The sequence below is a fragment of the Genypterus blacodes genome, unplaced genomic scaffold (genome assembly GCF_046128005.1).
Source record: "Genypterus blacodes isolate CSIRO-AG114 ecotype Tasmania unplaced genomic scaffold, CSIRO-AGI_Gbla_v1 ptg000055l_1, whole genome shotgun sequence".
Lineage (NCBI taxonomy): Eukaryota > Metazoa > Chordata > Actinopteri > Ophidiiformes > Ophidiidae > Genypterus > Genypterus blacodes.
This window is the reverse complement of record NW_027466867.1, coordinates 286,280-311,034: the sequence shown is the minus strand read 5'-3', so window position 1 is coordinate 311,034 and position 24,755 is coordinate 286,280. Positions and strand designations below refer to the sequence as shown.

The following is a 24,755-nucleotide window of genomic DNA, read 5'->3' as shown; positions in this document are numbered from 1 at the left end:
CTATGGTTCCTACTCGTTTCAGAAGGAAAGAAGCACAACCAAATATATTTCCAATGGTACAAACATACTTTATTGTACAATTAATTTATTGGCAAAATAACAATCAGACCACCAAAATAACTTAAAAAAGAAACTAATGAAAATGGAGCAACAGTTTTCAGTTTTGCTTTCTCTCAGCAAGCACCAAAATTGTTAACAAGAGAACAAAAGTGGTCAAAGATTCCATTTGAATACTAAACAAATATTTAAATAGTCTTATTTCCAGTCTCTTTTTAGGAGAGGAAAAGATCAAAACAAAAGTATTTGTTCAGTTGCCATCAGTTTGTACAGTGAATCAGTATGTTTACATCTATACTCTGTACATGAAACATTTCTTCAGAGGAGATGGTAGAATATAGGAGGGCAAACTGAGTGACTGTCTGCAGTGTCTTTTTGCATCACCATAACATCTTTAATACAAAACAAAACACCTTTTTATCTAATAATTCCTGTAGCTTCAAGTTTTATTTCCAAAAAATAAAATTAAATAATATATCTATATATAAAAGAGTTTTTCCTCGTGTTTTCTTATAAAATAAGTCTCAGATATATTGCCGCCTGGTTCTGATGCGTCCCCTCCCCACACCCCAGCCTTTTTGAGAAAAATAGTGAGTATGTGAATATTGTGTCTTCAGTCCTCTCCATAAAAAAGCTAAATGACCAAATTTTAATTATTTCACGTCACACCTGTAAGCCCCGCCCCCGCCCCCCTCACTGCGCTCATGTTGTTCAGGTGTGACTGGTTGATAACCCCTCCCTCCCTAAAAGGTCAAAAATACACAGGAAAAAGGCGCATCGGTGCTTGTGACCTTCGACACCACACTGTACCTTTTTAGAAATATCAATACTGTACAGTAGCTCAGGAGTACTTTCAGAGTTTTTACAGAAACAGGAGAAAAAAGGGGAAAAAACAAGAGCAGCAGAATAAACTTCCTCTGCTCTTCAAAGTTCCAAATCTGTACAGTATTTTTTATACAATTTTCACTTTTTATTACAAAACAGTATTTAAATCCACCACTTTTTCTTACTTTGTACAGTACTAACATTGAATGACACCTTGTGGCTTAGAGGCAGTCGTGAGAATGAGGACAGAAGGGGACAGAGACACTGAGAGGGGGGGGGCAGAGGGCGGGCAGGGGGACCGTGGAGCCCCAGAGACAGACACCTGCTCACAGTTCAGAAGCAAAAGGCTTTGTTTGTATGTACATGGATAACCTCTCTCTCAACAGGAGGCTGTAAACAGGGGCGGGACGAGCCTCCTGCAGCCGGACCGGGCGGCGACGACCCCCTACCCCTCTGCTGCATTTGGGAGGAGGAGGGGTGGGGGGTCATATGCAGGTGTGCGATGAGGTGGGCGTCCGTCTGCATGGTGTCAACGCCCCACCTGCTATGTTTCCATCCAATTTCGCGCAAATCATGTTGTACAGATGAGACTCCATGGATGCCACAAACTCAAAACCTTTCTGAAGCCAAAGAGAGAAACATGACGACGATGGACTGGATCACTGTGAAGAGTCTGAAGCACAAAGGCGACTCAGCGTACACGGCGTCTCATTCACAAGGACTCTTTGCCATTATTACAACATTAACTTCCACAGTATTCAGAGCCAGGATGGAAACATAGCTGCTCTACGTTTACATGCACACGTTTACTTCATATGAACGTGAAGTCACTCAAAGTAACAGACCTGGATGCTATGATTGGGAAATCTGTTTATCCAGGCGTGTAAACATCTTAGAGTTTGACAATCTGAATGCACAGAGAACAATGGAGTCCTGTTAACAGCGTCCATATGTGTGTGTGTGTGTGTGTGTGTGGCTTCATCACACTTCAGTAGACAAATAATCAAAGTATTGCGTGCATGTAAACGTCGAGTGTTTATTAGCCCCGCACCTCCAAACGCCTCACTGAGCAGGGATCCAGACCCCGCCCCCCCCCCTCCTTATAAAACCTGAAGATGAAGAAAGAAAAACTAAATTCAAATCCCCCCCGCCCCCCCCCCCCCCCCCCCTCATCCCAACTCATTTGGCTTTTATCAAGTAATCAACAAAAATAAATATTCTGTGTGTGAATTGTTTCGATCGCTGTCAAATCTACTGAGACCCCTGGAACGGAAGATATGCTTGTTTACAATCCAAACAGGGAAGGAAAAGAAATGAAAAAAGAAATAAAATATACTTATTCTCTGCAAAATAGATACAATCATGAGTGGGTAACTGAGGAGCAAAACAAAGCCAGTACACGGTGTCAACTTCTTACATTTTTTTGCCACATTTAAAACCTTAAAAATATTCATAAAAAGGCAAAATTCTCAGTCCCCAAAAATATTGTGTCATAGACTAGAAGGAAGAAATATCTTCAACCCCAAACACTGCCCTTTCACCTTTTTGTACACAATTGGCAAAAATATATAGATATATATTAACAGCAATAACTTACCATTGTTTTAATTTATTCATTTATTGACTTCTAAGATTTATGCTGCATCTCCCATAGGAAGGAAGCTTCAGTTCTTATTTATACAACACAAAAATATTTAAATAAAAAATAAAAACTTCTAAAACCCCCGCGCGGCCGAGCTGTCTCTCTCTCCGCTCGGAGCAGTTTGTGGTTTGGGCTCCGGGGCAGAGAGACAGTCTGGAGTCAAGGCTACATTAGGTCTAAACTGTTGTGGTTAATGTTCGTTCCCAGCTCCTGGTTGTTGTTGCCGTTATTGTTATTCCCGCCCAACAGGTCCGACTGCCCCCCCTGTGCGCCGTGCATCCCCGTCATCCCGCTAAGCTGGGACATGATGGAGTTCTGGTCCGAGCTGAACTGACCGGGATCTATCGAGCTACCCTGCTGCTGCTGCTGCTGGGGCGGCGCCATGTTGGGGTGATGTGGGCCCAGGTGGCCCGGATGCGGCGACCCGGTTTGGGTCTGCGGGGAGATGCGGTGAGGCGACGGCTGGGGCTGGGAGGCGGGCTGCATGCGTGGAGACGGACTGGAGTGCGGAGGCTGAGACTGCGGCCTCGGTGAGGGCTGAGGGGATCTGACCTGATTGCTCAGTGAGCCTCCTGGACCGAGGCCCCCTTGCCCTTGAAGATGGGGGTGAGGCGACTGCGCCATCTGCTGCTGGGGGCTCATGGGACTGCTGTGCTGGGCCGGAGATCCTCCTCCCAGGTGCTGCTGCTGCTGCTGCAGCAGCCTCTGGTGAATGGCCTGTTGAATGATGGCTTGAGGCGTCTGGGGCTGCGGAGGTCCACCACCTATTCCACCTTGCTGCTGCTGTCCCTGGCCTGGTCCAGGCTGGTGCTGAGGTCCACCTGGTCCTCCATCTTGTCCTTGCAACCCACCCATCGCATTTTGCTGCTGTTGCTGTTGCTGCTGCTGCTGCTGCTGCTGCTGCTGCTGCTGCTGCTGCTGTTGCATCTGCAGCTGGATCCTTTGTTGGAGCGCTGCATTCACTTGGGACATGGAGCTTTGGTATCCTTGCTGCTGTCCTGGCCCACCCTGGGGCCCTCCTTGCTGTTGCTGGGGACCCCCTACCCCACCACCCGCAGTCTGGGGTTGGGAAGAAGGTGGCATGCCTGTCTGTCCCTGCCCAGGCTGCATGAAGCCCTGCTGTCCTTGCTGCTGGAGTCCTTGAGGCTGCTGGAACTGCCCGTGGTTCCCCATCTGCTGCTGCTGTTGCTGTTGCTGTTGTTGTTGTTGTTGTTGTTGCTGCTGCTGCTGCTGTTGCTGCAGGTGTCTTCTCATCAACAGCTCTCTGAATTGTGGATTAATATTCGACATGTTGCCCTGTTGACCTGGTTGCATTGTCGCCTGTTGCTGCTGCAATGCTGCCATCTGCTGTTGCTGCAGGTTACCAGGCAACATTGGACGCTGTTGTAGCTGCTGAAGCTGAGCCATGTTGGGCATATTCCCTCCTCCTCCTCCACCCTGAGCCATGCTCATCCCTGGCTGTCCAGCTGGGTTCACATTAACTTGCGGTTGTCCATCCATGTTGGGCAGACTGTTAGGCCCGGGTCCAGGAAGCCCTCCTGCTGGCCCCTGGAACCTGACCGGCCCAGGAGCTCCCTGTGGAGGCCCTCCTGGTCCTCCAGCCCCACCCTGACCCCCTTGGTACCTGGCTGCTCTCTGCCTAATGAAAGCAGCCATAAGCAGAGGGTTGGAACGAAGGATATTGAGAACCTGTTGCTGCTGAAGAGGCGAGTTTGGGGAGCGCAGAGTCTGCACCAGCTCCTGCAGCGCTGCCTGGGGGAGGTTCCCTGCTGCCCCTGAGGCGGCCATGGAAGCAGCTGCTCCTCCTGCTCCACTCATCAGCTGCATCAGCCCTCGGTTGCCCGCTTGCTGTTGTTGTTGTTGTTGCTGAGTTAGCTGCTGCTGCTGAGTTAGCTGCTGCTGCTGAGTTAGCTGCTGCTGCTGCGTCAGCTGCTGCTGCTGAGTCAGCTGCTGCTGCTGAGTTAGCTGCTGCTGCTGCGTTAGCTGCTGCTGCTGCGTTAGCTGCTGCTGCTGAGTCAGCTGCTGCTGCTGAGTCAGCTGCTGCTGCTGCTGTTGCTGTTGCTGTTGCTGTTGCTGTTGCTGGGCGACAGCTTGCTGCTGCTGTGGCGTCATGTGAGCCATCATGCTTTGCCGTTGTTGAGGGTTCATTGGTGGCCCACCAGCTCCCCACTGCTGGTTCGCTTGCTGAAGTTGCCCAGCCGCTCCCTGCTGGACGTGCTGGAGCTGCTGCTGAACTTGAGGCGGTAGCTGCGACTGAGGACCTCCCTGCTGCATCCCTGCCAGCATTCCCTGCTGCTGAGGGTCTAACATCGTTTTCCCAATGACTCCCTGACCCTGAGTGGGCATGCCTTGGGCCCCAATGTGGGGCATGCCCATCTGGCCCTGGGGGCTCTGGTGGTGAGGATGCTGTGGCATTATACCTCCCTGCCCCTGGGCTTGCCTCTGTAAGATCTGGGCCTGGGTTTGGGCCATCTGTCTCTGACTCTCTGCTAGGCGCTGGATTTTCAGGGCCGTCTCCATGGCAGCCAGAGGGGCCCCTTGCTGCTGGCCTTGTCCAGGCATAGGCCCCTGGCCGTGGTTGGCTTGCTGCTGTTGTTGGGGTGGAGTAGCAGGACCCAGTCCAGGTTTACCCAGGGACTGGTGGAGAGGAGAGGCTCCTGGTGGTCTAGGGGTGTAAGGAGGCAAACCACCAGGATGTTGCTGCTGCTGGAGCTGCTGGACATTGGGCTGCTGTTGCTGTTGCATCTGAGGCACCATCTGCTGCTGAGCAGAGTTCATCATCCCCCCTCCACCCGCTCCACCCATTGGTGGAAACTGGTGAAGGTGATGTTGAGGAGGCACCGTCCCACTTTGCTGCTGAACTTGCTGTTGTTGTCCTGGAGTCCCCATTCCACCCATGCCTCCCATCCCAACTCCTTGCTGCTGGGGGAGTGAGGGCATGTTCCCCTGGGTCGGTGTCTGCGGGGTAGGAGGCTGTGTTCCCACAGATGTAGGAGTACCGGGACCTGTTGCACCATTGTTGGCTCCTGGTGAGGGGAGGCCATTACCCCCAGGCGCTCCACCAGGAGCAGGTTGACCCACCCTCTGCATGCTGGCCATCCTCCTCCGCAGCATCTGAGCCTGCTGGAGCCGGTGCTGCAGCTGCTGCTGCCTGAGCTTGTGCTTGATGTTCAGGCAGAAGGGGACCGGGCACTTGTTCTCCTGACAGTGCTTTGCATGGTAGCAACATAAAGCAATGAGCTGCTTGCAGATGGGGCAGCCGCCGTTGGTTTTCCTCTTGCAGCCTTTTGTGTGCTGAACAACACGTTTCATCTTCTGGCAGGACGGCAGAGAGCAGTTGGCGTTTCGGCACTGGCAGGCGTGGACCAGGGACTGGATGCAGCGCTGGATGCTGAGGCGGCGGGAATCCCCGGGGCTTTGGGTGGTAGCAGCGGTCTGGTTGCTGCTCTCGTCATCCAAACCAAGGCCGAGCTTCTCCATCTTGTGCTCGTGGCCCTTGGTGTTGTAGCAGGTGATGCACAGGTCATAATCCTATGTGGGAGGAAACAGACGCAGGTTAGGAATGTGAATGATATCATAGAGCAGTTTTCCTGACAGATTCCCAACCTAAACCTCCCTGAGACCCCTCTGCCCTGCTCACCTCACAGACGGTGCAGTGGAAGCGTGTCTCCACATGGTGCTTGCACTCATTGCAGGTGTAAACAAAGCGATCCTGACTTTGGTTATGCAGCTCCACCAGCATGCACATGGAGCTCCACTTGGACCTCCTGAGAGAGCTGAACTCCAGGTGCTTGTCCCGGGCCAGAGTCAGGAAAGCATCACGGCCGTCCATGAGGTCGCACGCCATCAATGGGTCCGGGTCCGAAATGGCGGGCAACGCATTTGCCATGGGGCCCGCCATGAGTCGGATCACAAAGAAAACCTGGGACAGGGAGAGATGAAGGATTAGATGAGGGGAAGGTGAACGCTCAGCAGGGAGCCGCAGCTGGAACTCATTTAAGTTGTCAGAGTGGTAAGGAGCTGGACTTCCTCCTCCTCTCACCTCTTTGTGCTTCTCCATAGTAGCATACAGTTTTTGTGAAAGGTCATTGGAGACGTTGGGCATCCCTGGTTTCTTCTTATTGGCTCGGCTCAAGCTGCTCTTGTTCTTACTCGTCTTCTTATTGTTCTTCTTCTTTGCGTTTTTGCTGTCACCTTTTGTGTCCTGCGGGAGAAGAGGAGAGAAAACCAGCTCATCAACAAACCGGCTCCCTTCACAGTGCTGCACAGGAACACATCAAGCGACTGAAGACTATGCTTACATCAATGCTCTCATTAGAAGTGCTGTTCTCCTCCCTTTTCCTCTCCTCTTCCTCCTGCTCCAGCTCCTTGATGCTCTCTTCCAGCACATTGGGCCAGAAGTCACCTTCAAAGTAAGGCAGCTCATTGGCACTGGTCAATCGATCCTCTGTGGCTTGCTTGAAGACATCCTAATGAAGAGGACAACAGAGAGACAGGGGAGATTTAAATGGACCCCTCCCCGAGATTGATTGACAGTTTCAGATGATAAAAATGTTGTCCTGTGCCTCTCTACCTTGAAGTCGTGCACTATCCTCTCTGCCAGGGCCTTGTCCAGCATCTTCTTGTACCACTCCTGGAGGCGTTTGGGCTTGGGGATCTTCTGATCCGTAGGGTGACAGTGGAAAATGTAGTCGTCCCCTTCACTGGGCGGGCAGGCCCAGATGTGGCCAGTGGTGTAGCTGAGGAGAACAGAGACGCACGCGATAAGGACTTTACTGGATAAGCTGGAATACTCTCTGGACATAATGGGACAGGTGGCGGCTGCTGAGACAAGCTGGGAAGTAAGTTTTGTCTCAAATGAGTAAAAACACCAAAGAAATCCAGCACTCACCCTAATCTCTTGACGTACTCCAGGTAGCCCATGAGGATCTCGTGGTAGACTGCTGTTCTAAGACAGCGAGGTCGGAAGAAGTGCACACTGTCCAGGTAGGAGATGTATACTCGTCTAAAAGGGCGAGAAAGAGGAGGAACGTTTCACATGACGGGTATCACAACGATGGACGTGATGTGGAGTAAAGAACGTGTGTAGAGGTGCTGGGTGGGGGTGGGGGTGGGGGTCGTCACCTCTGGTTGGGCTGAGGGCAGTCGGAGCCGTACTCCTGGACGTGCATTCCAAAGAAGCAGACCTCCGCACCGTCAATGTCCTCAAACGCAAAGAGAGCTTTCGTCCTGTAGGGGAACGACTCGGACATCTCTCCGCTGTCCACAAACCTGCAGACGGAAACAAAGATGGGATTAAGAATATGGGACCCTGTGTGTTTGGTGTGGTTCTCATTTCTAACAAATACGAGTCAAATATGAGTAAATTCACGACGACGCCTTGGCTCTGTACCTTGACTTCATGCCCGGTTTGACTTCCACCACCTTGTCAGAGACGTGGACGACGCGGATGGAGACGTCTCCGGCCTCCGGGTGAGTCTGGCCCTTCAGATAGTCGTTCACCCGCATCTCCAGGAAGCTGCCCAACTTTGTCTGGGGTAACCCTGCAGGGGGGGAGAGAGGGGGAGGGAGTTTAGTACATTCTCTTACAAAGTCCTACTTAATGTAAATAAACACATGATAAACTTATAACAAATAGAAAAAAGGCTGAACTTCTTACTTTTGGCAGAGTATTTGTTCTCTTTCCTCGTCTTATTCGTCTTCTTTAAGCAGCCGTCACAGACGAAACTGAAGCGCGGGCAGACAGATAAAGAAGTCCAGTCAGTGTTGGTAAAGAAATACAGTGAAACAAATGATTTTGTGTACTTGTGTGTACTTGTAAGTGTGTCGTTCTCATTCACTCACCCTGACGGCCAGATTGTGTCGTTATGCAAGACACAAATCTGGTGCATTCGGCGTCCACAGTCCATACATTCAACAAGCCTGAAAGAGGAGGAGGAGGACAGCATTCAATTATTCAATCATGACAGAGGGAGGCAGGAGTTTTACATAAATACAAAGTACGTAAAGTCAAACGCAGAGACGGAGAGAAGTGTTGCTTACAGCTCAGGATCCAGTGTGTCGTTCTTCTTCTTCTCAAACTGTTCCTTGTTAATGGATCTGAAATAAATTGCGTCAAGACGGAGATCAATAACAGAAAACAAGGTTTCATATGTTTATGGTATCAAGGCAGAAGAGAATCACGTTCAACTTCACAGTGAAGAACCTCAGGCCTGAAGGAGGCACTCATTCAGGAAAATAAACCTTCTAAGCTTTGAAATGACAAAAGGCCGTATTTACTGAAACACTCACGTTTGTGGCTGGCTGGGGTCGTCGCCCAGGGAAACCGTCTCTCCCTGGATCTCGTTGAAACACTTCTCGCAAAAGTGGTACCTGTTAGCGAGAAGCCCAAAGTGTGGTGAACTACACCGTTCCCCAACGCACAGTCAATCACAGACAGCGCACGGGAGGGCGGTCACCAATCGGAACGGGACATGGAAGGCATGGCAGGGTGCCACAAGCGGGGCAAGCAGGAAGGAGGAGCGCAGCACAGCACAGCAGGGGGTCGTCATCGCAACAGCCATGAGTCGGGATTTAGGGTGGGGTGGGGGAATGAGTGGGTGTGGGTTTCAGGGGGTTGCATGGTTGGTCAAGGCAATAAAGCAAGCCAATGTGGAGATCACAGCCACCAGGGGGGGAGGGAGGGAGGACAGACAAGTCAGATGGGACAAGGAACGAGACGGGACAAACATCCAGGACAACACACAGCAGAGAGCCGAGGCAAAGCACAGATTAGCAATTTGGACATGAGAGGATGAGCAACAACAACCACCGTCACAGCTAACAGGGCAGGAACAGAATCAACGGGAGCTAAACAGGAGGAGGAGCAGGAGGAGGAGCAGGAGGAGGAGGAGCAGGTTGTAACACGGGACAGAATACAGACACTGGACATAAATGAACAAAGCCTGGACGACTGTTCATTCACTCAAGCCGCTCATTTTAAAGTCGGTCCTCTCACATTCCACTGAGGTTACGTTGCTCTGCTGACGTCAGGAGGAATCATAAAGCAGCAGTGTGACATCTATACGCCGCCGCAGCATGTTTGGGACCGAGCTCATACAGATGTTGGCCCATCATTCTCACCTAAATGACTTTAAATACGTTTCTACTCCAATAACAAAGACTGAAACATAAAGCTGTATTCACATTAAATTAGGATGTATAGGAAAGTTTACTGTGATATCTTACTAGACCTAGATGACCTGTGTCTGCGTTACTATGGTGACAGGCGTCGACACAAGGGATTGGCTTAGGCCTCAATTCTCATCCAATTAAGAGCCTATGGAATTATAAATCAGTAACATTTACAGTGACATCATTCAGTAAAAGAAGACGATGTCATTCACTTTGCTTCCTCTGTGGAATGTCAACACAGACGAGTGTCCATACATTCTGATGAGCCGTCGATGACTTCTGAAGAATGTGATCAGAGAGGACTGACTGTTAAAATGCCAGTGCGTCAGGCAGCACATGGAGGTTTAACAACACGGAACATAGAATGAAGGAGAGCCTCAATCACACAATCATAAACCACTTCCTGTCTCATTTCCTCTTAACTGTGTGCAACTGAGGGAATCACATGACGGACCTCCATGTGAACCAATTTAGGTGTCCTCTTATTCTGTTCTAATCCTTGCCCTCTCTCTCTCTCGCGCCCTCCCTCCCCCTTCCTCCCACCCTCCCTCCCTCCCTCCCCCTTCCTCCCACCCCCCCTGTGTCACTGACCACCCTCTGTACCTGTTCTGGTAACTGAAGTAAGCAGCGTCCCGTGGAATAGTGCACAGCTGCTTCCCGTAGCAGCACAGCGTCTGAGGAGAGAACTCCAGCTGATGGGCAGAAGGAGCAGAGACAAAAGATTAAACTCTTGATCATTATACAGAAACATTAAGCATCATGCAGGCGGAAGGTTTTGTTTATTGATGGACACCCGGACAACTAAGGCCTGACGGTGCTTTGAACAAAAGGTCTAGCGTCTACTTCCTAGAGTGACTGCTCAGGTGTGCTGAGGTAAAAAGGAGGACGGTACTCATTTACGCTCTCACGCTCCGTTTCCTTTCTTCAGACCGACTTCAACCCTGTGTTAAGATGCAACACCACCCAGGAGAAGAAATGCCGCCTGATAAGTGTTCTCAGATGATATTAACCCGTCTGCTCTAGGACAACATAAACTAAAATTGGTGATAAGAAGAAACATAACCCGAACTACAGCTCGTATAAATCATCTGCAGGAGAAAAGTAAAGCTCGGTTCTGTTTGGCTGAGCTGTGAGAGGCGTAATTACAGCTAAATGTAAGGATCCAGATTGCTTTGTCCCATTGTCACAAGTCGGCTACGCATAAAAATGGTGGATCGGTTTTGCTGTTTGTCTACAAAACCAAAAATAGAGTCTAATGAGAAGTGAAATGTGATTCGTTCTTGGTATGCACACGGACAAATTTAGCTATCAAGCCACTTCCAGCGCTTCTGTTCAATCCTCTCCCTCATCTCCAAGAACCTTACACCGTCCTCCTCACGCTTCCTTCTCACGCTTCCTTCTCACCTTTCTCCCACAGCAGTAGCCGAGGACCCGCATGACGGGGTCGATCTCCTGTTCAAACACCTCGGCCAGCTTGGAGCAGTACTTGTAGACCCTGGACGTCTTGCGGTTGTACAGCCAGGCGTTGTTGAACATGAGCCAGATGTCGTCCACATACTGCCAAGGATCCTGGTACTGGCCTGCGAGCAAAACACAAAACGTGGGATGAAAACAACAGAGATGGCTCATGGGGACGTTTCACACTAAATACAAACTTTACTAGTGTGACGACATCACCGTTGTCTATTCAAGGGGCTGTTACAATCAGGAATTTAGTGTTTTCAAAAGTAAACAAAGCATAAGGAAAACTACAGAGTGTTGTTGTGTAAGAAGTGAGCATGTATGTTGAAGAGGAAGCAAGATGGGACACTACAGACGGTATTAGCAGAAGTATTTTGAAGTAGGAATTCCTCTTGAAGAATGCGGTGATGACAAAACAAAAAGTACTTGCCTGTGTCCAACTTCCGCTTGATGGTAGATAGATCCATAGGGTTCTTCACAATGTCAAAGTAGTCCTGCCAGAATAAAGAGTGGTTTGAATATTCAGATAATTATATACAAAAGAAATGTGGATCACTGTTTAAGCAACATTCAGGATTTCCACTTAAGCCAGAAAATCTCAAACAGGGAATAAGACATGAAATAGTAGTAAGTTAAGTAAGTACTTTTGTCTTTAGGGTGCACAGAGCAGGGATACATACAGGTATACACAGCAGCTGTGGGTCTACAGGCATTCTGAAGGGCAGAGACTCGGGGTCCTGTCTGTAGAGCGACTCCAGAGTGGGCATCAATGCCTGGCGAAGCTCCTCTGGTTTGAAGACTGGGAAGAAAAGAAAATGATGGGAAATTAAAACAGTATAAGAGGAGAGTTGCAACAGTGCCACATGTGTTAGTAGGAGAAAGTACAAAGAGTTCTTACTTTTCTTTTTCACTTGAGCCTGTGGAGTAACAGAATCTGACTCCTCTTCCTCCTTCACCTCTTTCTTCACCTCCTTCTTCACCTCTGGCTTTCTATCTTCCGTCTTTATGGATATCGACGATGACGACGATGAAGAGGATGATGACGTATCCATAGGAATGCCTTTACCCCCCTCTTCCATACACTCTTCTTTCTTGAACTCAATTTTCACCGGCTTGTCCTCTGATTTGAGCTTGCCGAGCTTCCCTCCTTTGGAACAGCCGCCTCCTTCGCCCTCATCGTCTTCATCCTGCTGCTTAACATCCATCTTGGAGTCGAGGTTGGCAGCGGAAGCATTCGACTGTGGCTGCTGGGAGGAAGTATCCAGGCTGCTGACCGAGGCTGGAGTCAGGGCCTGACTGTCGGGTGGGAATGAACCCTTCTGAGACAACTTGGGAGAAAACACAGACTCTTGGTTAGGGCCAATCAAACTGAATTTTGATACGTAATAGAATGAACATTTGTGGAGAAAGAGACTGACCGGAGTGCGTGGCAGCTGAGAACCATGGGGCGTTGAACTGGAGGCCATGCCCGGGTGGGATGGAGTGGTGGAACCAGGTGCCCCCATGTGCTGCTGCTGGAGGGACTTGTTAGAACCCGGACCCTGGTTGAGTTGGTTCTCCCGGGAGGCTGAAGGTGGAGCCAGCTGGGAAGGGTTGGGCGTGTGTGGCTGCGGGGTCTGGGACCCGGCTAGCCTGGGAGGCGTTTGGTGAGGGGTGGGGGATCGACTGTGAGCAGGGGAGGGCGAACTGCCCCGCATGGATCCCAAATGAGGGAGGGAGCTGGGTGGCTGGCTTGTGTTAGGCGGGGTCATGTTGGAGGCGGGTCCTCCAACCGCCGAGCTCAGACTTCCACCACTGACGTTCTGAGGGCACATGGGCGAAGCAGAGGAGGGGCCGCTGACTGAACCTGGCTGCCCAAGAGGACTGGCAACCGGGAGAGAAGGAGGAGTGCCCATCTGTGTCTGAACATAGATGAAGAGGAGCAGGGTGACAGAGGGGATGAAGCACAGAAAAGAGGGTTGTTAAACACATGATTCAACATTCAGTCATACAAACAAACACGGCCATCACTTTTCTCCTCCTACCTGCGTCATGCCCCCCTGAGCTCCAGACTGGGCCATCCCAGGCTGAGCCGTGCCAACTCCCGGTCCAGAGCCCGGGTACTGTCCCTGGGACAGATACTGGTTCTGAAGCTGATTCACACTGGGCTGCCCCATCCTCGGTGCAACCATTCCCATCTGGCGGTGTAAAAGCATCATGAGCAGAGTTCTTAAAAGCTCCAAGGCAACATCTCTGCCAAGTTCATTCAATACTTCAAAAGTGTTCAACTAAGCTGTGTGAATGAGAGTTGATGCACTACTGACCTGGTTGCCTGACGCTCCCATGGGGAGAGGAGGAGTGGACCTCTGGCTGATGGACTGCATCCCCAGCTGATTAAACTGGTTCATACCTGTTCAAATACAAGAGCAGAGACTTTACCACAGAATAACAAATAAAAGTGGCCGAGACACGGTATTCTCAACATCATCTGGAAGGCAATACAACAAGCAGCCCGGAGAAACAGAAGTAAATAGTAGCTACTGGTGTCGCTTCTCTTTTAGGACTTTTATATATAGGTCTTTTTATACCTGGGCTTTGCATCCGGTTGACCATTTGATTTGGTCCTGGTGGTCGCACCATTGATGGATCAGGGAGGGGTCCATCTGTAAAGACAGGTGGGACATTCAGAACATTAAGCTGTGATCTTGACCCAGCAAGCACAGGCATCTGAACTCGTGGGTCTTGATCCTTTTGGATCCTTTCTCATACAGCAGATTAGTGTGAATGTAATCAAAACCAGAGACAATTTGTCCCTCTAGGACATCCTGAGTTACAGACAGCAGCTACTCACACTTCCAATGCAATGTTACTTCATCTATGTCAACATGTGCAACGTGTCCACTCACTCGGAGGCAGTCCAGTGGGTGACTGTCCCATATTGGGAGGCCCGAGACCGAGGCCTTGTTTCTGGAGCCGCGTCCTCCTTTTCTCCTCCAGCTCCTTCTGAATCTTATAGATCTTTTCTGCCAAGAGGTGGTAGTACTCTCCCTGCAGGAAAGAGGAAAGCAAAGGAACAAGAGAGCATGAAAGGATGATCCGTCCTATCAAAGCTGAACTTTCTGGTTAACGTCACCGCTTGCATCTCATTTCTGGTAGCAGAGGAACTTACCCGACTGTTGGCCGACTCATACATGTCTCCTTCAACTTTTCTGGCATAGGCCACCAGATTCTCCATTCGGCGGTCTTTCAGGGCAGCGGGGTCGGGGGTGGGGAAGATGGCTTGAACACTGGGCAGGGGAGCAAACAGGGAAGGGAGGGAAGAGAGCAATGTGTAAGTCAACTATAATCTGCTGTTCAGGTAACGTCTACATTTTTAGTTGCAGTTGATATTGTTCCATAACATTCAGTCAGATATTTTCCACTTCTGTCTTGCCGATCCTATCAGTCTCAGACAAACACACACGCACACGCACACACACAGTCAGGGAAAACTGTCTCTGCCAGCAAAAGGCTGCTTAAACACTTCCCCCCATTTTTCACCTTTCTTCTCCTCCCCTCAGTGTTGTTGGAACACCACGATGGTGGAATGTGCATGAGAACATAACCTGTGTAGGTTCGTGTAGTGGACAGGAAAGCGAGTCTCCTTAACCGGGTCTCCCACACCACTTTTTAAAAGTGCTAGAATGTTAATGATTAAGTTGGAGTTATATAATTTGAACAATGTTGTATATTTTTCCCCTGCACTCGTACAGCGATCCTCTGTGACCATCAAGTACCAAAACAAGCAGCCACTTGTCATTATATAGAGAATGAAAGGAATAATGGCAGCTTAGGATCAAGAGAGCTGAAACCAAATGCAAATGAAACTGATAACGCCGTCTGTGCATTGGTGCAATGAGGGGCAGCAGACTTTTTATTGTTGAGACTTACAGTTTGTGAACTAAGTGGTTTCGTAGGTCCTGTGTGATGTCCTCGTGCCAGCTCTTCCTCATGCCTGCGGCAGAGGGAGGTGCAGCTGTGGGCATGGAGCCGACACCGGCTGCATCATTCATCAGGCTGGAGACGGGAGAGGGAGGGAAAGACGTCAGCTTAATGATTTACGCCTTTAAAAACAACAATCTTTATTATTGTGTGTCTGAATTAGTGAATAAAAAGCTGTGGAATGTTACGCTGGGTTTAGTTCTTACCTCTGGCTGTTCACATTGAGGTGCATCATCGTATCCTGCAGTAGGCTGGCCTGTTGGCTTGAAGGGGTGGTTCCCACACCTCCATTTACCCCCATTGGATTCGCACCTACACATGGGAGAGAACAGGACAGACATTAGGATCCAGATGCACTGCGTTTGTTTATATGCACCTAAAACTCGAACATTTCGTATTCACCTTCAACTACTGAAATAAGCTTACTACACCTAACAGACCCAAATGAAGCGATTGTAAACAAATGTATTCAGGCATGTAAACACCTTGATTTGAGTAGTACCTCCATATTTGCACATGCTGTACTTACACAGCATGTGGTGTATAATCTGAGTAAAAGTAAAATCCTATTGATTCCCTGCATGTACGCAGCCTAATGGCATCAATGCCTTTGATCGTAGTAAGTACTCCTACTCTGAATATTGAGAGCATATTAACACACCAATTGTCTCCCCTTGCCCCCCATAATACATCAGTTCATTTAAATATTTCACTAGAAATGTCATCGGGATACACAGCATCAAACTCTTGGGGCACAGATGGGATTGTAGCGACACAATGTGATGTCATTAAGCCTGAATAAGCTCCATCTTGTGGGCTCCTCTAATTATAATCAGGGGGCCTTTGAGAGATGCTTGTGGTAGGACATTTTCATGGTTCCTAAGGGCATTATGTGACGACTGAAAGCACTACCTGATGTATCTAACTCACTTGCTGAAAGATGGAAGTCCTTGTCCTTGGCTGTCTGGGCACTGACAACAAGCTAAGCTCTGTGCTATCAGGTACACAGTACAGTGTATTCTTTCCACTGAAAACACTGGGAGTGAGAGGCAAGTGCAACGAACATGAAGCCAGACTCACCCATGGGGTTCAGAGGCCTCATGCCGGGCTGGCCTTGCAGGCCCTGGTTGGGCATGCTGGGCTGCGTAGTTTGAGTCTGGATCTGGTTACCCTGGTACGTGAGGCCCAGAGCGGCATAGGCTCTTTCTATCGAGCTGGGGTCAATCTGGCTGGGTGGGTTGAGATTAGGAGCACTTGGTTGTCCACCAGGAACTGCGCCAAGAGCGCTGCTCAGACTTGCACCAGCTCCAGCCAGTAGAGCTGTGAGGACACAAGAGGAAGGAAGAATTGTGTTCATTCTACTGATCTGTTAAAGAACATGGATAGAATTCAGTAAAAGTAAGAACTAGCAATTTTGGAAAACCTCAGCTGATATCAATAATAACACCATTTAGCAGACAACAGACATCAATTATGTCACTAATACAATAACGGCACAAAGCTCCCTGAGACCACCTATATTACAGAGATGTATACAAGTACATCAAGGCACTTCTAAAGTGGCTTCAAATGCCACCTGCTTCCTGCACTCTAGTATAGTAATATAGTGACATTTGGACAGATACAGACACTCACACTGCGGATTCCTCTTGTCTCCAGCATTCTTCAGTGGTAAGCAGACAGGACAGTCGTGCCGCGTGCAGTTCTTCCAATGGGAGATGATTTGCCTTGATGATGCACAGTGAGCAACTGAGAATGAGACAGAAACAGAATGGAAAGTGGGGGAAAAGAGGGGACAAAGTAAGGTCAAGTAAAGACGATTACTATCAAATGCTACCAAAATCAGTAAGACCTAAAGGCTTTGCTTTAAAATGAGCATTTAACTATAAACACAGCACAGACAGACACTAAGTGAACAATCATCTCTTCCACTCACCTTGACAGGACTTGCCAGCCTGGCAATGCGTCATGTGATTGAGGACGTTTTTCATGGTGCGGCAGTGGGGCAGGTTGCATGGACGGACCTCACCGTTGGCCTGTTCCCGCCGCTGGCACTTGTGTGCGTGCAGCAGCAGTACCAACTGCTGCTGGATCAGCTTGCGCTTCTCGGGATCAGCCGTAGGGGGTGCTCCAGCTGCTGCGGACGCTCCAGCAACTTGGGTACCGGGACCAACAAGACCTCCCTGGGCATTGGGCACCATACCCGGAGACCCACCAACAGCTACACCAGAGGGGCCGCCCATACCCGGCTGTGACTGCTGGGAACCCTGGTGAATGCAAACAACAGAGAATGAGTAACAATGGAAGTAAAAGGGGGAGCAGCCAAGAGAAGTAAAGAAGGTAACAGATATATAGCAGGTAGCAGGTAGCGCTGTTCCTTACCATAGCAGCCATTCCTTGCATGGGCTGGTTCTTCTTGTCCACGCTGAATTGGGCCAGGCTGTTGGCCATGGGCCCTTTGTTCTGGTGCTGAGGGCCCAGCCCTGTACCTCCCAGACCCTGATTCCCCTGCCCTGTGTATGGACCACCAAAGGGGCTCCCTGGCGTCCCCATCATCCCCATCTGGAGAGGTAAAAGGGAACAAGGACACACAGCCATATGAGCGAGATTGTGGAAGAGATCGTTGAAGATTTCCCTAAATTGGCATGGGTAACAGTATCTGATATGTATCTACTCTAACTATTCCAGCCAGCCAAGAAGCTCAAAGCCCAACTGTTAAATGAGCAGCACTGATAAACACCGAGGCCGTGGGACTGCTTTCACCTCCCAAAGGCCACAGATCACATCGGTTTTTACCTCTTTGCACATCCTGCAATTAAATCACCCACTGCTAAGAAGAGACAATGTACTCAATTAACCAAGTTACGGCTTGATGTTCAATTAAATCATTAGAAAGTGGGCTAAAACATATGCAAACCAATTAGGCTGCTATTACTGCGGCAGCTTTAATGTCACCAGCTTGTAATAGACAACCACTGGGATGAACTTAATTAAATCAATGGTCTGCTCAGGTTCAATCTCTACAAGTGTGAGGTCCTCAAGAAGCAAGAACAGCGGAGTGTATGGAGGCAAATCTGACGTGAGGCTTTCCTGTCGCTTGGCTTTTTTTATTCTTCGCATGCAGAACATGCAAATCTTCTCGCTGCTTCTGATCCATGCGGTTACATCTGTGCATCTGTTACATTCGTTGGGCAGAAGCGGCTTGCCACTGCAACATTTTTTACTGCTGCACCGGTGGGGCTGTCAATCATACAAGCACAGCCGTTTTGTGCCACTAGCGTACGCTGTGCAACACTTCTGGTTATGAAAATGAGTATAAGCATTAAAACAGAGCACTGCCTAATTGTTTGTACTCCATCTATTTCTGAATGAAGAGTTTCATTGAGGTTAAAGGGAAAATGCCCCAAAATTATAGATTTCGGAGATGAAATAAGCCGCCTCTACAGGCCTGGGGTGCAGAAAGTTCTGCCTTTATGACGCCCCGTTCAGTTGATACCGCGTCAGAAAGATGTTCATGTTTGAAACCATATTTAGTGGCAATGTTGTACTGGACATGATAAAAGCAGGGCGTATTGCATTTTTCAGGGTGGAAAGCAATGTTTCACTATGGGACAGTTTTGATGATGAGAAAGAGCTACCAAACCAAAATAATTATGGCTAAAATTTCTCTTATTAACACTTTATAGCAGTTAAGTTGTAGTAAAAAACAGCAGGGCGCTTACCTTGTTCAGTGGTCCAGGCTGCTGGCCTCTCATCCCGGCCTGGGCCCCAGCTCCCTGCTGCTGTAGGGTTTCAGCCAACAGGTTGCCATTGCCACCCATTGCTTGATTCCCGAACCCCATCCTGGGAGAGCCGTTCATCACCTGGCCCCCAATCATGCCTGGCTGCTGCTGTCCGTTGTTGCCTTTTTGCTGTGCACCCATCATGGCCCTGTTCATACCACCCATCACCCCAGGCCCAGCATTCTGTTGCTGCTGCATCATGTTGGCCTGCTGCTGTGGGGAGAGGTGCTGCTGCTGTCCCTGGCCCATCATCTGCTGGGGCCCCTGGCCAGGGGATGCCTTCATGTTCCCCAAGTGTTGCCCCATGGCAGTGGGACCTCCTGGTGTGCCCATAGTTCCCTGGTGCCCCTGCTGGGTCGAGGCAGTTGGTGCGTTTGAACGCAAGAGCTCAGAAAGCTGTTTGTGCTTGGCCACTGCGTCTTGGCCGCCACCGACGCCCCCAGGAACCCCGCCAGGGCCGAGCCCCAGACCCATTCCTCCTGCACCTCCAGAGCCACTGCCAGGCCCCAGGCCCACATGGCCTCCTCCCAGAGTGGTGTGCAATTGATTGAGGTCCCCACCATTGACCAAGCCTGGTTCATTTGAATTGATGAGCTCATCTGGGAGGTCGTGTTCCAGGTCAAACAGCGAACCAAAGTCTGAAATGGAGAAGTTTGGGAATAAAGTGAGATAAGGGGAGAAAGAAAATGCAAGAAAAGAATGCCATGGAGATATAAGACAACAGTAATTTTAAGATGCTATAATCCTACATAGATCTACAGGTGTTACCCAGGAGAACTATTTTAAGGGTGAGTCTCCATGCGTGAAAGTCTCGACCTGCAAGGCATGCACGTGCACAGATTCTCACGAATGATGTAATTGAACACATTTTACAGATAGGTTTATAAAGACAAGGTGACGGGTGGACTGTTGCAGTGTTAGCACCACATTGATGGAGCCAGGTAGGCAGGGATCCAGTCTGTGTCCACTGGGTCCATCGCCATGTTGCTCAGGCAACCCAGAAAGAAGCCAATTTACTATTTTAATGACATGTTGGACCACTAAGCCCAAACAGAACATTCCCCCAAAAACATGGCATCTCATTTTGGGAAATGCACCACTTCACAAAATAGATTTTTTTATCTTAAAATGTCAGGATATTACATGTTATAATGAACTTAAACAGAACTAAAAAAAACTTTATGGTGCAAATCGAATAATGACAACATCCCTCCTTTATTTCAGCCTGAAACTGTCCGTCATGTCTGTCCCTGTATACTGTCTGATCCAAATAACACAAAAATCTTCAAAATAAAAGTTTTACTTTTCAAGTGGAGCCAATCAATGTGGGGGTTTTGAGAGAGACGGATTCATAAACATGAGCCGGTGCTTCACCATGATCTATACATGCCTCTACACATAATGCTGAGGAATTTTGCACATTAGTCATATTAAATAAGTTATTATCACGTACACTTCAGCTCCTGCCAAACATGATGAGTAGAGTATTGTAGGGCGAAACTCATTAGTACATGTTTAATCTAAATGAAAACAGCAGTTTGCTCAGGGCCTACTCCACACGAACTGAGCCGATATGTTAAACATTGAGTTAATCTAATCTAATATATGTACCCTTACTTCAAATATTGTTAATATTTAAGATTACAAAGCGTGGCCATCAGAGGGAGCAAACTTTTACAACCTGTTTTTAAGGTAAATGCCCAATAAACAAAACGTGTACCAAATCCCTCAGTGCATGTTTATGTTGGAGGCAAACCGACCAAAGTCCCAATATCACTAATGACATAAAAAAAGAAGATCAGTAATACGAGCTATTATGTCTTTTTCCTGCCATTAACACCTAGAGCTTCTGCTAAATGTTACCCGGGTAAGGGGTGTGCGATGTGTGGATGAGTTAGCTGTGAAAGTCCGCTTCCCCTGGTAGTAAATAACGCCACACGGCCTCATCGGTACCAAATCCGCGGTGTAAAACGATGAAGCGGTGAAATGAAGGCGTCTGGTTCACGTTCGCTCGACTCGTCGTCTGGTAACATCACTAGCTGCTGATCGGCACCGCAGTGCTTGGACATGGCGCTGGTCCCCCCTGCTCCCCAGTTTTGTTCTCGGGGGCCACTGTTCCAGCTGCTGCCACACGCCATCCACAAAAACACCCCAACAATGGCAATTTGAGCTTAACAATCACCCGGAGCCGTGGGCCTAAATTTAGCTCTCCCGCACGGCTAGCACCAGCGCTCACCTCCGCTCTCCGCTAACACTATTAACACTAGCTAGTTGGTAAAGGGTCCGAATTATGATAGAGCAAAAAAGGCAGGTTTGTTTTTAATGTTAGCGCCATTAAAACTCGAATAACAGGGCAGGGGCGAGTGTGACTAAAGGCTACACGGGCTTAACTACACACACACACGGTGAAAAACTTTACTGGAAGTTGGTTTGACGATGGACTCATTATCAGCACGGCTAAAGTAGCCATTAGACACGGGACCGTCAATTGAGGTCCCGCATTCAGCTAGTTAGCTCCGCGTTAGCCTAGCAGCTAACAGCTAGCCTACCGAGCCTAGCGGGGGGAGCTCGTCTTCACGTCCGACACACACACACACACACTCGCAGCTAGCACGCTAACGTTAGCGAGCTACGACAAAAACAGAAGCGTAAATCCCGCGTTCTTTTCGCCTTTCAAGTGACGAAAAGCCCCCGGAAAACAACAAACGTAACTAATAACACCACCACGGATGATTTCATTAAACAATACTCACCATTTCCATCGCTGGCGGAGGCGGAAAGTGCCGGAGAGGAGAGTTTAGGCCTCTTGGCTGAAGGCGGGCCAGAGTCCAGAACGTTCTCGGCCATATTTTTTCGAAATAAAAATATATAAAGTATCCACAATTGCAGACGTTTTCACGCCTTTAGAAGCTCGCTCCGTCTCCTTTCCACTATTGCGACTTTTCCCCCTCCTTTTGGGGGACTAAGAGGGGGAAAGTCCCGTGTAGAAATTACTCCTCTTTCCCTGGGTTCGCCTCTCGATTTCAGCCTCGGCGTATATCAACCCCCCTCCTCCCTCCCTCGTCGGATTTTTTGTTCTTTATAAATTTCTGCCAGCGGAGGAGGAGGAGGAGGGGGTCGGTGAAAGTAAAGAGGGAGACACACGCAGCCAGCACAGCGGCTTCCCTCGAAACTTACACGGCCTCTTCGGATGTAAATAAACTGTTCCGGAGTCTCTCTCCCGTGGCCGCATCCGTCATTTCAGCCTCCTTTCCAGCGGCGCCGGGATGAAGATAATGTCGGGCAGAGGGAGAGAAGGCTTGTTTGGCTGCGAAGTGATGGTGGCAGCGGGCGGCGGGGAAGGGATGCGAAAATAGAAAATAAAGCGAATAAATGTGAATAATTAAGTGTATATGTGTATATTCAATGATCTACGCGAAGGGAGAAGTTTGTTTTCAGTGCATCCATGCGCGCAGACACAAAGTGCAGCTGTGATCTGAGAAGTTCAGATGCAAGTTTAGGTTTGGATTTTTTTTTAGTAAGTTATTTAAAATACTTTCACCACAGTCTAAGCTTGCTGATAGGAGTGACTAAAATAACAATAATTATGTTTTCAACGACACATGTCCGTTGTCCGAGTAGAGTTGAACAACATGGAGCTACACACACACACAGCAGACTAACATGTCAGAGAGAGTTGCTGCAACTTATTTCCTCAGCAATGACATCATTCCTCTGTCGTTGTGTAGGTGCTACAGGCAAAATGGAGGCTCCAGACGTCTTTATATACAGTTCCAGCAAAGGTTCTCAAAGGGTGCTACCTGTACATCTGGTGGTATTTGAAGGGCCCATGAACCGTCCATTCACTTCAGCTCTGATACTGAGGACACAATTAGGAAAATAAGGTAAAGCTGTGAAAAAAATAGAATAATACGTTTGCTTGCAAACGTATTATTCTATTTTTATTGACGTATTAAATAGTTGACAATGCATAACTCATTCTGTTGGAGGGAAACTAAATGTATTGAAACAGGCCTTGGTTTTTGAGAGAAGGAAATGCAATAAATGGGAGGCACTAACCATGAAGCAACTACAGATGCAAGAAAGTTATTCTGCTCTTTTCATCACTTGTGCATTCTATTCCATGTGGATATTAATACCATTTCCTGTAAGGTTTGTTTCTTGTAGTTGGCTGGAGGTGGTATTCAGGTGTTTTTGCTCTAAGGTGGCAAAAAGACGAACCAGTGTCACCCAACACAGAAACAATGCAATATTCTGGTCTTGGCCTTGTTGTGCTGTTTGTTTGTTTGGTCATGATCGTTCTCATTCATTGACTCCTCGGGCAAAACAAACTTCCTGTTTTCTCCTCGTATTGTATTAAAAATTCATTAGCCCTTTCTTCGCTGGTTTTATTCCTGCACTTATTAACAGGATAAACCGGCTTCCTGACCTTCTTCTGGATAAACTCAAGGAGGCGAATCTACCCACAGAGCCATAAGAAGAGCCAACGTTTTCGCCTAAAACATTACATGTTCTGCAGCAGAGTTTAGGATATACTGCACAGAGTCGCTGGTTTGAGTTGAGTGAGGTTCATCAAGTCCCCACTTTTTCTTTCAGTCGCTCTTTACATTTTAAAGTGTAGTAACATTTGAATTCCAATAAATAATACAATGCTTTGTACAGCTGAGACGCTCCTGTAACCTTTTCAAAAACATATTTGTGATGCAGTCAAGCAAAACCAGAGGAGAGTTACACGTCTGCTGCCGGTTTGCTGTGACGGATGAGAAGAAGAGCCTCAGTTGAGAGAAAACGTCTTTTTTATTGTTCTGGTTTTATAGTGCAATAAGTAGAGCTATTACTACATCACATCTTGTCATCCTGGAAATATGGCACAAAGGCCATTAAAGCTTTGCTCAGACGCCTTTGAAGACCATCGCATTTATCATAATTTGATCCAATTTTGTCCATTTGGAGGAACAAACAACATCATCAGAAAACTATGAATATTCCTCGAGCAACATATTTACAGAAGTGATTTTATGCAAAATGGTCACGACTACTGGTCAGTGTAATCTGAGGCTACGGTCTGTGGTAGGGACAGCATTAGAAATGTTGGGACCATTGAAAAACAGCAAACAACACACTGACATAATCACACATATACGAGGGCTGACATGTTCTGGGGCCCCTGAACAGTTTTGGGCAGCCTGAATCAGTCAGGACGGCCCCTCCATTCTATCCTCATACACTCAGTGCTGCTCCTTTTAAGCACAGGCCTTTACTGGCCATTATCCAACAAATACGCCACCGGTGATCAATATGTACACTCTAAAAATGACATTACACGCATTTGCTCGGTGTGAAGATCCATGAATGTTTTTATGTATAAGCTTGTATGTACATATACATACACTGTTCGGTTTTGTATGTATGGGAATATTGAGTCTTTGTGATATAATAATACTATTAAGACACTGAAGAAACACACAGAAAGTCTGGAAATAGAAGGAGTAAAAGGAGAAGAAGAAGAGGGAGGAGGTATGTTAGCGCTGGGTGAAAAAGTGCGTCTTGAGTTTTAATTTGAATGGTGACAAAGTTGAGCATTCACAGAGGTGCCGGGGAAAGGCATTCCAGAGTTTGGGGGCAGAGGCTCCAAACGATCCGGCTCCCGGGGGAATAAAGAGTCGACCAGTGTCCAGAGAATCTGAGAGAGCAGGAGGGTGTGTGAGGATGGAGAAGATCAGAGAGATAGTGGGGGCAGAGACCATTTCACTTTCAGACATCATGGTTCTGTAGAAATGTGTTCAGAACTCCATGTTGTATATCATGTGATGCATTATGACAGAGGTATTGTTGTGTTGATGTGATGGTGAAGG

General features: G+C 48.4%; 1 protein-coding gene across 3 annotated transcripts; it reads right to left on the bottom strand.

Annotated features, from left to right (window-relative positions):
* Positions 1–47: 47 nt before the first annotated feature.
* Positions 48–22,166, bottom strand: LOC143002301 (histone acetyltransferase p300-like). Of its 3 annotated transcripts, none has more exons than XM_076152337.1 (31): positions 21,654–22,166; positions 18,841–19,538; positions 17,501–17,680; positions 17,055–17,385; positions 16,748–16,867; positions 16,199–16,438; positions 15,325–15,430; positions 15,068–15,193; positions 14,307–14,424; positions 14,044–14,185; positions 13,726–13,800; positions 13,462–13,547; positions 13,183–13,335; positions 12,577–13,059; positions 12,057–12,486; positions 11,839–11,957; positions 11,589–11,652; positions 11,102–11,277; positions 10,301–10,389; positions 8,816–8,896; positions 8,567–8,623; positions 8,369–8,446; positions 8,184–8,251; positions 7,917–8,067; positions 7,649–7,795; positions 7,416–7,529; positions 7,098–7,263; positions 6,826–6,993; positions 6,567–6,728; positions 6,165–6,446; positions 48–6,055 (listed from the first exon to the last, which is right to left on the bottom strand). In XM_076152337.1, the coding sequence occupies exons 1-31, from the start codon at positions 21,745–21,747 to the stop codon at positions 2,690–2,692; spliced, it is 8,670 nt and encodes a 2,889-aa protein (XP_076008452.1). In that variant the 5' UTR covers positions 21,748–22,166; the 3' UTR covers positions 48–2,689. The 3 variants fall into 3 exon arrangements, with proteins under 3 accessions (XP_076008452.1, XP_076008453.1, XP_076008454.1); XM_076152338.1 differs by having other exon boundaries at positions 16,754–16,867; XM_076152339.1 differs by lacking the exons at positions 16,199–16,438; positions 16,748–16,867; positions 17,055–17,385; positions 17,501–17,680; positions 18,841–19,538 and having other exon boundaries at positions 21,654–22,164.
* Positions 22,167–24,755: the final 2,589 nt, after the last annotated feature.